This window comes from Salarias fasciatus, chromosome 20 (assembly GCF_902148845.1).
Source record: "Salarias fasciatus chromosome 20, fSalaFa1.1, whole genome shotgun sequence".
Classification (NCBI taxonomy): Eukaryota; Metazoa; Chordata; class Actinopteri; order Blenniiformes; family Blenniidae; genus Salarias; species Salarias fasciatus.
The window spans coordinates 27,262,021-27,275,555 of record NC_043764.1 but is presented as its reverse complement, the minus strand read 5'-3'; the positions used below and the strand labels follow the sequence as shown (position 1 = coordinate 27,275,555).

General features: G+C 45.3%; 1 protein-coding gene across 2 annotated transcripts; it reads right to left on the bottom strand.

Moving 5' to 3' along the window:
* Window positions 1-1,054: 1,054 nt before the first annotated feature.
* On the bottom strand, window positions 1,055-12,321 carry LOC115408260 (uncharacterized). 2 transcript variants are annotated; one of them, XM_030118909.1, is made up of 6 exons: window positions 12,290-12,321; window positions 7,667-7,774; window positions 2,966-3,104; window positions 2,781-2,846; window positions 2,555-2,668; window positions 1,055-2,453 (listed from the first exon to the last, which is right to left on the bottom strand). In XM_030118909.1, exons 3-6 carry the CDS (start codon window positions 3,060-3,062, stop codon window positions 1,183-1,185), a joined length of 1,548 nt encoding a protein of 515 aa, XP_029974769.1. In that variant the 5' UTR covers window positions 3,063-3,104; window positions 7,667-7,774; window positions 12,290-12,321; the 3' UTR covers window positions 1,055-1,182. The 2 variants fall into 2 exon arrangements, with proteins under 2 accessions (XP_029974769.1, XP_029974768.1); XM_030118908.1 differs by lacking the exon at window positions 12,290-12,321 and having other exon boundaries at window positions 7,667-8,106.
* Window positions 12,322-13,535: the final 1,214 nt, after the last annotated feature.

Sequence of the window (13,535 nt, the reverse complement as noted above, 5' to 3'; positions counted from 1 at the left end):
ATGAACCAAAACAAATCAATAGCAGAAAAAAAGCCCCGCGAAGTGCGTCTTTTTTTGTTGTTGGCCTTTGGAGGTATAAATGCTTTGTGATATTATGTGTGTCATTGTTAGGGCCCTATTTGCTTCAGAAAACCAGTTTCCTCATTTTTCGGTTTCGCCAAGAATTTCCATGTCAGTACATCCCTAATTGTTGCATCAATTAAAAAAATTGCAAAAAAAAAAAAAAAAAAAAAAAAACAGAAAGAAAGAAAAAGAAAAAAACAGGGCAATATTGTCGTTTATCAAAATAAATTCTGGGAAAATTAATCCATCCATCCATCCATTTTCTACCGCTTATCCGGGGCCGGGTCGCGGGGGCAGCAGTCTCAGCAGGGATGCCCAGACTTCCCTGTCCCCAGACACTTCCTCCAGCTCCTCTGGGAGGATCCCAAGGCGTTCCCAGGCCAGCCGAGAGACATAGTCTCTCCAGCGTGTCCTGGGTCTTCCCCGGGGTCTCCTCCCAGTGGGACATGCCCGGAACACCTCCCTAAGGAGGCGTCCAGGAGGCATCCTAAACAGATGTCCGAGCCACCTCAGCTGGTTCCTCTCGATGTGGAGGAGTAGCGGCTCTACTCCGAGCTCCTCCCTGGTGACTGAGCTCCTCACCCTATCTCTAAGGGAGCGCCCAGCCACCCTACGGAGGAAGCTCATTTCGGCCGCTTGTATCCGGGATCTTGTCCTTTCGGTCATGACCCAAAGCTCATGACCATAGGTGAGGGTGGGAACGTAGATTGACCGGTAAATCGAGAGCTTCGCCTTTCGGCTCAGCTCCTTCTTCACCACGACGGACCGATACAATGACTGCATCACTGCAGCCGCTGCACCGATCCGCCTGTCAATCTCACGCTCCATCCGTCCCCCACTCGTGAACAAGACCCCAAGATACTTGAACTCCTCCACTTGGGCTAGGGAGGACAATTAATCGTTCAGCAAAATTTGTTATCGTGACAGGCCTATAAAGTAGTCAAGAATAGTTCAATAAACATGCTGTTTATTAAAGCTCAAGGCGTTTGAGACCCCCCCCCACACACACACACACACACACACACACATGTGTGCATGCAAACAATAAACAGAAACCGCTGGCCAGCTGATACCTGAAACAACAATCAAATGAAACTTCTGAGCAGTCCCTGCAACACATCAGAAGCAGTGTCGATTCTCCTCGGTGGTGGCCCTCATCTCTGCACGTAGATCAGCAGTGGTGATAGGTGTGGGTGGAGCGTTCATCTCCTGCCTCTGGAGGTCCTGGAGAATCCCCTGCTCGATAACGGCGCTCATGTGGTTACTAGGGGAAAAGGTCGGCATGTCTGTGAAGATGGGTCCATCGTTGGAGCTCCTGGGGATGTGGGATGGCTGGCTGAGTCTGTGTGTGTGCAATTGCTGGAGGTGAAGAGGCTGATGCTGAGGCTGAGACTGTTGCTGGAAGTCGACAGGCTTCTGCCGGAAGCCGTAATGCTGAGGCTGGGGCTGGAAGTCGTGTTGCTGCCGCTGTTGGTAGAGGGTGGGTGTTGAAGACAAAGCTGAGACTGGATGTGGTGGAGCTGGAGGAAGGGGGTGGGGGATGGGTCGCTGCACCTCGTGGAGGATGGCCGTCATCCTCTCCACTGCGAGCTGGTACTGGGCCTCAGGTAGTCGTTGGAGAGACTGGGATATGTATGTGATAAAGGGCTGCCGTGCATGGCCGATCTCCTGGGCTTGGACCAGTCTCTCCATGAGGGCGTTGGTGGCCTTCATACAATCCCTGATGTCCAGCATCGCAGGGGAGTCTTCAGGCTCGGCTCTGGTGGCGCCACGGCGTGGTCTGGTGGTGGTGTAGGAGGGAGCTTGTGGAGGGGTGGTGCCCTGGGACCCTGTGACTGCCGCTTGCGTTTCGAAGAGCGACAGGGGGTCCTGTTCCTGTTCCTCGACGTCGTGGGAAGACTGGCGAGAGGTGCTGGCTGAGGGCTGAGCTGCTGGAGGCTGCCTGCTAGAAGTCTGGCTGGCTGCAGGTTCCTCTGTGAGGAGTATGCATCGACGGGACTGACCTTTCCTGGGCTTCACCTCCCTGTGCAGGAAGGCACAGGTCCGCCGGATGAACAGTTCTCTGTCCGTGAAGTTCGTTGCAGCCTGGCCAGACTTCTTTGTGTGTATCTTCGCGTAGAGGTCCCGCGCTGACTTCCACCATGTCCTCAGAGCTGTAGCTCCCCCCTCAATGTCCAGCTCACTGGCCTTCCTGGCCCAAAGCTCCATCTTCTTCTTCGTGTCCTTGTAGTTGGTGGCCCCCTTCCTCCACAAAAGTTCGTGCTCCCGGACCCACTCGATGAGTTTCACCTGAGTGTCATCATCGAGCAGGAGGGCTTTGCGGCGGCACTTCTTCAGAGGCCGACGCTGTACATTATCCCTCTCCAAGTGTGGGAGCTGAGACTCAGAGTCTAAACAAAAGAAAAGTCGAATAAAACATGAATGTCTCAAAGAAACATTATTTAGATCACTCTGTCTTGATTTGTCTTTGCATTCATCCCATTATAATTACCTTCACCACCAGCAGCGGCACGGCCCTCCTCAGGGTGGTCATCACCAGGGGCTAGCCCCTCATCGTCCTGTGGCAGGTCCTGTGTCAGGGCGTCCTCTGGCTGGTCACCAGAGTCTGGGAATTATAACAAATGACTGATGAATGAGCAATGTCAACATGAAAGACAGATTATGGTTATTGTTACTGTTATTATTACTACATTTCATACATTTTCATTTGTGATTACCTTCATCAGCAGCTGCCCCTGCCTGGGCTGTGGTAGCAGTGGCTGCTGTTGTGGCCTGACTGGTCTCTGCAAAATATAACACTGGAATAATGAATGAAAGGGGTTGGAGTTATATACATGACTTTCGTCTTTTTTCACAGTTGTTAGATATTTCCTGACACAACCAGTGGGCCACATCTATTTACCTGACTCCATTGCTTCAGCTGCCTGCTCAGTGATGATCTTCTTGGAGGCTGCTGCCCTCCCTCCTCCAGCCTTCCGCTTCCTTTGTCCGCGTGGCATGATGACTTTGGACGAACGACTGCTATCCGAATTCTATCAGAACTTCATCCACACTCGATCAGACCTTGTATCCAAACGATCCGTTCAGCTCCGTGGTCACAAACGGTATGCCGCTCGCCCAACTTTATAACCCCGCTGAGCCAACGCACGCATGCGCAGACCGCCGCTACACCAACGCTCGCGTCACCGGTAAACCAACGCCCGCTACCGCTCGCTACCGGTAAACCAACGCTAAGCCAACGCCTGTGTTTTCAATTGTTTTTTTCCATTTTGTGCGCGGTGACGAGCGTTCGGCCCCCCTCCCTAACGTTCAGGGAAAGCTCCAGCACAGTTCGAGCGGTGTGACCGGGCCCTGAGAGGCCCGGTCACACCGCCAGAACTGTGCTGGAGCGTTCCTGGAGCGCTGAAGAAAATTCATCACCGCTCGTAACCGTTCACCACCGTTTTACAGAAGTTGGCCTCCGTTTAAGCAACGCTGTACACGCTCGGCCACCGCTGACGTCACCGGAGGGGCCCTCCTACCGCTCCGAAAGTTTTGAGCTGCACAAAATATTCCGAGCAGTGAGGAGCGTTGAATTGCCCGCTCCGGCAACGTTCACCCCCGCTCCACCAGCGCCCAGTCCAAGTTTGGCACCGCCAGACGCAAGTTCGTGGACGCTCGGGTCCGCCAGGCCAACGCAATCTTGAACGCCGGACCACCGCTGCTTCGCTGCGCTGCCCGGGCGGCGATTAAACGTTGCAGAAACGTCGGTGGAGCGGTGGTAAGCGGTCTACGAGCGGACACGGGGTTGCTGGAACGGTGGAATGGAATAATAAATGAAAAGGTTGATGTAACATATGTGACAGAATTTGTCACAGTTGTTAACACCAGAACAGCCAAAACGGTCTGACAGACCATTTGGGTTTTTATAATTCAAATAAATCTGTTAAAAATAATTCCCCTTTCCTCTAATTCTTTGACTTTTTTGTGTCTTGTATGTTTTTCTGAAGCAAATAAGGTTTCTGAAGCAAATAAGGTCCTAACAATGATACACATAATATTACAAAGCATTTATACCTCCAAAAGATGAAAAAGACGCACTTCGCGAGGCTTTTTTTGTGCGATTAATTTATTTTGGTTCATATGCGCGCATCTGAACAGGGAGCTATAGCTCTGACATCAGACAATCAGACAGATGGCCAAAAATATCTACCAACACCCCCAAACAGGAAAACAATAAAAAGAGGCATAAGAGATATTCAGTGGAAGAAGCTTTAGCAATGACACCGGAGGTCAGTGAGGTGGACTCGGATGGCGGAGACGTGTCGGACATCATTGACTGGAGTGGAGAAGAGGAAAGTTCTGAATCACCGTCAGAACAGCCACAGGCCAAATGGCAAAGGAAAATTGTAATCCTGCTGCCCCAACAATGCCCGACCGACCTCCAGCTGCTGTATAGTCCAACACAGAACCTGCAAGTGGCGCATGACAGCATCGCGTCACCTCCAGGTATAGACAATTACTGTAGGCTACTGTCAGTTTATAACTAAATGATAATAACATGAAATAGTGTCAAAAAATGAATACAGTAATGTAATAAATTTCTACACAACAGTGAACACGGTAGTTGACAGCAGGAGCACTGCAGCGTCTCCAGAGGTGCCAATTACAGATTCAGGTAAAATATTATATCCTCCATCAAATTAAAGCAAACCATGTATTTTTCGTTTCCAAAAATTAATTTTAGAACAAACATATTTTCTAAATAAATACCTTTCTCCTGTGGAGCCTGCAGTCCCAGAATCAAATGTGCAGGGTGAGGACGGACCGTGTGGGAAGGTGTCCGTCCTGGTGCGCAGCCGGGGAGACTTATTTTACTAATTTTAATATGTTCTTGATTATTATTTACGGTTCATAATACGACTATTTTGTGTGTGTTGGTGTGTGTGTGCGTGTTTATCAAGGAAACGAGTGCGCGGAGTGAGTGCTGACGCTGCGCAAATGCGCACTGTAAAAAGTTAAAATTTAAAACCTGATTTGTGGCACTAATACAGCAGACATGAGGAATTGAAAGGTTTGCTGATCCTCTTGACTTAATATTTTGTTTATTTATGTAAATTTCTAATACATTAGATTACAGAAAAACAACCTGCTGGTGTGCTCCTGCGCAAAAACACTAAAAAAATGTATGATGGTCTGGCTGATCGTTGCAGCCTTTGGAGGGGTTGTAACATCAGCGGTGGCCGAGCGTTTACGGCGTTGCTTTAACGGGAGCAAACTTCTGTTAAACGGTGGTGAACGGTTACGAGCGGTGATGGATTTTTTTACCGCTCCAGGCACGCTCCGGCAAAGTTCGGGCGGTGTGACCGGGCCCTAAAGACCTGAAAGTTCCTCGAGAGACTTTGTGCGCATGTCACAGGACGCTATATAATCCGCTTCACCCAGGGTCCTTGTAAACGAGGATTCATCGTGGATCGCTTTGTATGCCGTTCATGTATACACATGCATTTTATACGATTGTTTACAATCAGATTGAAAAAACACCCGTGTAAACTGGGCCAGTGATTAAAGCCCTCGAGCCAGCGGAACGAGTAGGACTTACTTGCTTGGACCTGGAGAGCGACGCAGTCTTTTATTAGTGTCACTGCGCATTTCATAAGCGACTGGGAAATCAAATCATGTGCGCTTAATGGTGCACTAAGGAGTTTTTCAACTTTAAAAATACTTATTTTCCACCATAAATATGTTACAAATATTCAATGATGTGTAGAATGTGCCCTGACATATTCATTGTAAGTACCGCTAACAGCGCTAAATTGTCACTTGAAAGTTGCAGTGCCGGTCAGGAACTAGAATTTTTTGGCGGAGAATTTGAGAGGATGTGACGTAATGCGCGCTCCGGCTGGCCTGATTTACTTAAGTTTCGTTTTGTCCGCCATTACTCCGCCAGATGCTTAGTGAGCAACAATTGAGCAGTACTGAGGATGGATCTTCCAGAAAGTAAGAAAAGACCGGCTTCTTGTACTGCCACAACTCCAGCACAGACCCCACCAGGCAAAAGAAACAAATTTTACGCGAGCGCTAGTAAAAGAGTGAGGAAGGAGTTCCCCTCTTCCGTGCACGTACATGGAATGCAAGCCACAGGCACGAGTGTTTCACTAAGCTGCAGTTACGCGCAAGGCCTGAAGTGGCCGTTGTTTCGCATAAAACGTGCAAACTCCTTTATGCACCTTTAAAACACATGAAATGCACGAAACCCACACTGGCACCGTACTGACAGACGTATTTCAGCAAGCAGTGGAGGAATGGAAGATTGACATAAAAAAAGCCTGTCATGGTGACGGATAATTAGACCCTCCAGAAAAACGCGATTATGCCATCGCATGAATTCACGCATAAATCACCCTTTTGCCGCTGATTATGCAGGGGCCAAATATTTTCCAAAAGGGCGCATAACTCCCACAATAATCTCACATTTAGCGCGAAAAAAAAGGAGAAATGGTCTCGCTTGAAGTGCTGTGACGTTCAATGAATGAGTCGTTCGTTTAAACGCGTCCGTTTAAGTGAATGATGAGAGCCGGTTCACAGCTGTCTGAGAGCCATTCCTTTGTGCAAATAGTCCATGCTTCCTTCACGTGTCTCCTGAGTGTCTCCTGAGTCCAGCTGTCACCGCCGCCTTCATGTGAATGACGGAGTTTCAGTTTTCCGCAGCTCGCTCCAGTCACCTGAACGCAGCAGCTCACTAGCGGAGGAGAAGTGTCCAGAAACTGGAGAGGAGCCGGTGTTCTGAAAGAACTGGTTTCCCTGTTAACTGGCGACTGGGTTTCTTTCACGTCCCTTGTTGCTGATAGATGTTAAAAACCAGACAAAAAGCCATTCAGACCTTTAATGAGTCTAATTTCCACATCTGCTGCTACTAGCAGCAGCAGCAGGAAGTGCTAAAGGAAGTCAGTTAACCAGTTAACAAGGAAACCAGTTCATTTGAAACACCGTATTGATGGCTTTCTCACAGGTTTTAGCAATTCCGCGCGCACACACACACACACACACACACACAATTGCTAAAACTTGTGATAAAGTGTGTGTGTTTATTTGTTCCATTGATGAGCATTGGTGAGTAACAATTTAAGATAAATAACAATCTAATATAAAATGAATGTGATTTAGTCGATTTAGTGGTGTGTGTGTGTGCGTGCGTGCATGCGAGAGAGAGAGCGAGAGTGTGGGTAACCTACATATCTGGCATCCTTTCGCATATTTCACAGCATACTTCACAACTGTCCGCAATTTTACAGCATAAAATGGCATAAAAACCCTGCATATTCATGTGCATAATCAAGCATTTTAGCTCGCATAATCTGGGATTTAAGTACGCATAATCAAGAATTTTTGCTCGCGTTTTTCTGGAGGGTCTAGATAATGCATCTGACTGTAGCAATGGACCTTACTGGCTACCAGCATGTACGGTGTTTTGCTCACGTGCTAAATCTCGCATCACAACGTGGTCTGAAGGTAACAGCAGTCGCCAGGCTTCTAGCCAAGATTAGAAGGATCTCAAGCTACTTTTACAAGAGCGCAATAGGCACAAAAGCACTGAAGAAGAACCAAACACTCCTTGACCTACCTCTACACAAGCTCATCATAGACATCCGTGAGCTCTGGAATAGTGCCTATGAAATGGTCACCAGATTCCTGGAACAACAACCAGCCATCACTGCTTCCCTTTTATCACCTGAGGTAAGAAAGTTTTCTAGTATCAATGATCATTATCCAATTTTACAAGTAGTCTTCATAATTGGTTTTGAATGAATATCAAATGAACCAGAATGTATCATAAATTTGCTGTGGATTGATATCTAAATTAGTTTACAGATTTATGCGATATTATCTCAAAATTGGTTTAATCTATATTATTACATACACGATTGTAAATTTTAACAAATAATATCTACTATTTTTATGCCAGAGGCTATAATTTCATGGCTTCTGCAACATCTAAGGTAATCTGCATGTTAATGTACATTTTAAAAATTAGTAAACATTAGTATTATTTTAATAACAATTTTTAATTACACACATTCAAATCATTTTTTTCACTGCATTATTATTAACACTAATAAAATCATAACTGCAAGTCAAATGCTAAAATTTCAGCATTATGTTTTATTATGTTGTTTTTAAGGTGAGGAAGAATGTGACTGACTGCTCACTGACTGAGTGTGACATCTCAGCTGCTGAAGAGATGGTGGAAGCACTCAAACCAATGCCTGTTGCAACAAACATCATGTGCGAGGAAAAGAGCCCCACCATTTCTATTATTGCCCCACTTCAAGCTCAACTGCTCAGTGACACCATCAGCACGGTCAAAGAATCATCTCTGGTTCGAGAAATCAAGGCCGGCATCCACCAGGATCAGTCCAAAATAGGGATGCACATGGTTAACCGTTTAACCGTTAACCGATAACAGGAACTTTGACCGGTGAATACTATCGGTTATTTATTTATTTATTTTTTTTAAGCTCCAGCTGGAGCGGAGCTCTCCACAGAGCCCGTGCGTCTTCATGCACACTGGCATTATATTACAGATATCAATGACGGCACTGCAGATGACTCCTTAATTCACTGATTAATTCCAGGTGCCTTCATGTTGTACAGCAGGGGAGGGTGTGTATCTTTGTGCGCATTTACGCATGTGGCACAAAACCGGCGTTACATTGAACATTGAATATCTCCAGACGCCGCGGGTCGTCCAGATTTACAGTGAAATGGTTCGGTATGAAGCCGCATCGTCCAGATAAACATTAAGCTTCATCAGAACTGATTAAAAATTGGAATTCAGAAGCTAAAACTTTATTTCGGAAATTAATCAGAACACAAATCACCAGCGCGCTCACTCTCCACAAAATTTTAAAAGCAACAGGAGATGATTGAAGCCTCCAGCACTGATAATTATATCTAAATCTTGGAGCTTTTTTTTTTTACAGTTTAGATGAGAATTTGCTGTCATTGTAAATCTGCAGCTAAGCACCAGACAGCGCTGAGTCGGTCACTCACTCAGAGTGACGCACATTTCCTGGTCGGAATGGTGGGAAGTTTGCGTGTCAGAATAGCGGTATTTCAGAATGGTGATATGTCTAAATGGTGGTGTGTCGGAATGCCGGAGCGGCAGCATGTAAACACTCAAGAGGGCGTTTAAAGGCTCGTCCATGCTTCCAATGTCTGTGCCGCTTTGGAGCCTCCGCTCCACCGATGAGCAGCGCTCCATTCCATGCAGGCGCACTGGTCCTCCAGAAGCTTTTCCGGCGCTACAGACTGTTTATCTGCTCTTTTATTACAGATTATTTAGAGAAAATTAAGCACACACATTGTCAGTACGTTATCACTTAATATCAAAGTTTATTTAGCCTTTTTTTCCTGTTTTTCATTCGCGGGGGCAGCAGCCGAGTGATTAGTTAATTTCACTTCTGTCAGCAGACCTTCTCCTCCCTCCAGACAGAGTCTGCTCTGTCTGTCCACGAGTTTTCCACTGTCTGGGTGTGTTTCTGTGGAGCCATCAGGCTGCATGTTTAGTTTGCTGTGGCGCTCCAGTGTAACCTGTGCGCAACGCGGTCACAAAATCCGCTGCTGCACGGACGTCCGTAGATCGGTAGTCACACGGACAAACACGCAACGCGCGCCCACGCGGACATGTGAAGCATGGACGGGCCTTAAATCTTATCGGTTAACGGTTATTAACCGGTTAAAGGGCGTCGGTTAACGGTCATAAAAAATTTTTGTAAATGTGCATCCCTCGTCCAAAAGATATCAGTCTGTGGAGGAAAAGGATCTTCTGTACATCTCTGTACATCTCATCATTCCTGGATCCAAGATTAAAGGCCCCATCCACACGAAGACAAAAACGCTCATAGTTCCAAAAACGTTTGCCCGTAAAGACGGAGTTGATTCAATATTTATGACCGTCCACATGACTGTTTTCAAAATGGCCGAAACGTTGCAATAACATGCCAAGCCGTTAGGTGGCACTTCATTGACAACCGCTGGAAATACATGGCAATATCATAGCGCCTTCGCCTTGTAGCCCTTTGTGATCTTTTTCATGGTCGATCCAACATTACATGAAGCATCCTGCTTCATGACAAAATATAAAAGGGACGTTGATTTTAACTGTTCTTTCTGCGGAAATCACCCTGAAACAACTCAACATCTCTTTTGGACGTGATGACTCCAAGATCTTTTGGAAGGATTTTTGTCGCTTTGTAATTAATAATGTACACAAGGACTTTACTTTGAGGTAAGAAAATGTGTTTTTTGTTTCTTCAGAAAACAGGAAAAAGGATGGATTTTTTATCGTCAATTTACTAATCCTAATATCAAAATTCTTTAATCATAAATGCAAATACAGCAGGCAGAAGCTATCATTTACCCACTTCAGAAATATACTCTCTTGTATAAAAATGTTAAAAGACTCTGAAAACAAAAAGGCTGTAAAAACTATCAGTATCGGTGAGAAATTTAAACCGTTTGAAATAAACTGCTCGCTTATTGTGTTCCCCCTGGCATAATGTTTGCCGTGTACGTGTATATTTACAATAATAATAAAAATATATATGAAGCATGGCGTTCTCCATGTTGATTTGTTGTAGCCGGTGGTACTGAAGGAGTGCAATATTTTGCTGTAAAAGCAGCAAAAGGCTCGCAGTCTTCAGCAGGACGTCTGCCACACTGCACAGCGCCATCGGTATTGTTGTTTACAGTTCTCTGCGCATGCGCGTTTGTTACGACGAAGCGCGATGGCGCAAGCGTAACAGGAAGTGCTCCAAAATAGGAGTAAATACAGAGATGCGGATTCAACAGTTTTCGGATCTGTTCACCCTGGGACCTGGTTTCAAAAATGTTCGGTTTCAGATCCACGGAATGCTGAATTCGTGTGGATGACAGGGTGAATTGATCAAATGTTTTTGCGTTTTGGCCTGGATTCGTCTTCGTGTGGATGGGGCCAAAATCTCTGCTGTTTTAGTCATCTCAAGAAGTCCAAGATACCTATGCGAAACTAACCGGTCAAAGTTCCTGTTATCGGTTAACGGTTAACCATGTGCATCCCTAAGCTGGACCGTCACATTTCTCCTCTATGTATTAAGTGTCTCAGGGAGTCTGGAACATATTATCATTATTTCTGGCAATGCAAATTGATTACAAGATTTGGGGGTACAATCTTGCAGGAACTGAGTGGCATCTTTCAGATAAAGGTGGGGAAGGACCCGAGCTTTTTCATCCTTGGCCTGCCTTCAAGGGAACTGACCATGACCCTCTTGAAGTTTAAATTATGAGACAAATTGTTATAACTGGTCAGAAAATGCATTTTAATTAACTTGATCAATGATAGACCACCTACTGCCACCTTGTGGTACAAGGAGATATTTCGGGTCCTCCCCCATGAAAGACTCAGTGCAGTTGTGAGGGGCAAGGAAAGGTCCTTTGATGAGATGTGGGCTCCTCTGCTTAACTACCTGCCTGATGCACTGACTCAGTGAGTGATGAGAGGTCAGTTCTCATTACAGTGGTCGAATTCACCTGATAGAAATGCACAAGTGTCCTCAATTTGAAACCTGCTCACTGCAAGGCCGTGTTGCTGTTTATATGTTCGATTGTTTTATTTTGTTTGCCTGCAGTACCATTGCCCACTGTGTGGGTAGCTGATATGACTGTAATTGAATTGATAAGTGCTGTGTGCATATAAGTGGAGTGGTGTATACGGTGGGGGCCCTGTGCACGATGTGGGGGGGGTGTATGTGTGACTGATGGCTTGAAGATTCACATTTTAAGGTTAAATGGATGGCAATATCCTGTTTTATCATGTTCATTTCTGTCTTTGATCACTTTCTGTAACTCAGATGACAGATTGTATTTTATATGCTAAATGCATATGTTGAAAATCAATACAATTTGTAAAAAGAAAGAAAGAAAGAAAGAAAGAAAGAAAGAAAGAAAGAAAGAAAGAAAACGAACGAATGAATGAACGAACAAACGAAATATGTTCCCACAGTTGAAAGCCAGCATTTGGGAACAAGAGTCCCATTCTGCATTGGACACACTGTTTTCTGGGGACATGAGATTTGAACCAACTCGGCCTGGTTAGTTTTGGTGGAAAAGGTGAGACAGAATATTCTGTGGTGGACAAACCAAACAGCCAGAATGACTGAGATCCTCCATGAGTCACATTCACATGTTCAGTCAGACTTCTCTATACCTGTTCTGTGTAACTTGATTTGAGGATTCCAGTTGATTTCCAGCATTCTGCATTGACGGTCAATCTCCTCCTCGTACTGAACCACAGTTTGTTGAAACAGGGTGAATATCTCCTCAGCAGCAGCAGTTAGTCTCTGGGTGGTCAAGTCTCTCACAGAGTGGTGGGAATCGTCTCCTTCACCATCAGTAACAGTCACCTCAACAACATCCTCCTCCTCTTTAATGTGTGGAGCTTCATGTTCCTCCTGCTCCAGACTGGAGCTCGTCTTCTGGTGACCAATGTGTTGCTGTGGACTCTCTGGAGGGAAACAAGACAAAAAGTCACTGATGTGATGGATGTGAAGGTTTTACTGTGATGGATGGATGAAACAGGACAGGATACATTTGAAATAGATACACTGAGATACATAAACTCTGCTTATTTCTGTGGAAATAACAGCAGCTGTGGGTTTAAAAAATAAATGAGGAAGCAGTCTGGATGTAACATTGACCTCTCTCAGCTCTGAAACGCTTGCGTGAAGTTTCCAGTTTGACGTGATTCAGACTTTCAGACGTGTTTTTTCTTCAGCAACACTTGAACGCATCATTATTTAGCAAAGATATAGGAAAAGCAACACAAACAGAGGCGGATCTAGAAAAATGTTTATAGGGTGGCAAGAGGGGGGCAGGAATCTTTTAGGGGTGGTAACCTACATCAGATGCACATAAACTAAAGCAGTTATCATAGTTTGATGAGAAATAGACCATTTACACTTAAGTATTCCTGCTTGCAAGACTTACATAACTTAGAACATACTGTATATTCCACATGTAAGCAACACTTGTACAAGAAAAAACTCTCCAAATGGACTGTAAGCATGGAAATCAACGGGTCATGGCACTTAAACAAGGCACTGGACATTGCTTTTATTGATTGCATCAAAATCACAATAAACCTGAATAGAGGTTCCATATCAATAAATTTAGCATCTAGTCAGAAAAACTACAAAAGTATTTTGTAACTATGTTCATACAGGTTGTTTCTGTACAGTATTACACAAAATAAGAGCTACCAAAAAACAAGAACAGCAAAAACACTGCTTCATGTTCAGCAGAATTTACACTATTTACACTGGTGAATTATGCAGAAACAGTTTCCACACCATGAGGACCGGCTCTACTGGAGGTCGCTGGTGGTGGCTCAGGCACTGTCCTTTCCCTTTCCTGTCTCTTTGACATCTCTTTTAGATGGTGCTCTCCTTCCTCCA

Coding starts and splice junctions, on each gene's coding strand:
- LOC115408260 (XM_030118909.1), bottom strand. CDS start 3,062: ATGCCACGCGGACAAAGGAAGCGGAAGGCTGGAGGAGGGAGGGCAGCA. Junction 2,669..2,780: donor AGGGGCAGCTGCTGATGAAG/GTAATCACAAAT, acceptor TATAATTCCCAG/ACTCTGGTGACCAGCCAGAG. Junction 2,454..2,554: donor TGCCGCTGCTGGTGGTGAAG/GTAATTATAATG, acceptor TCTTTTGTTTAG/ACTCTGAGTCTCAGCTCCCA.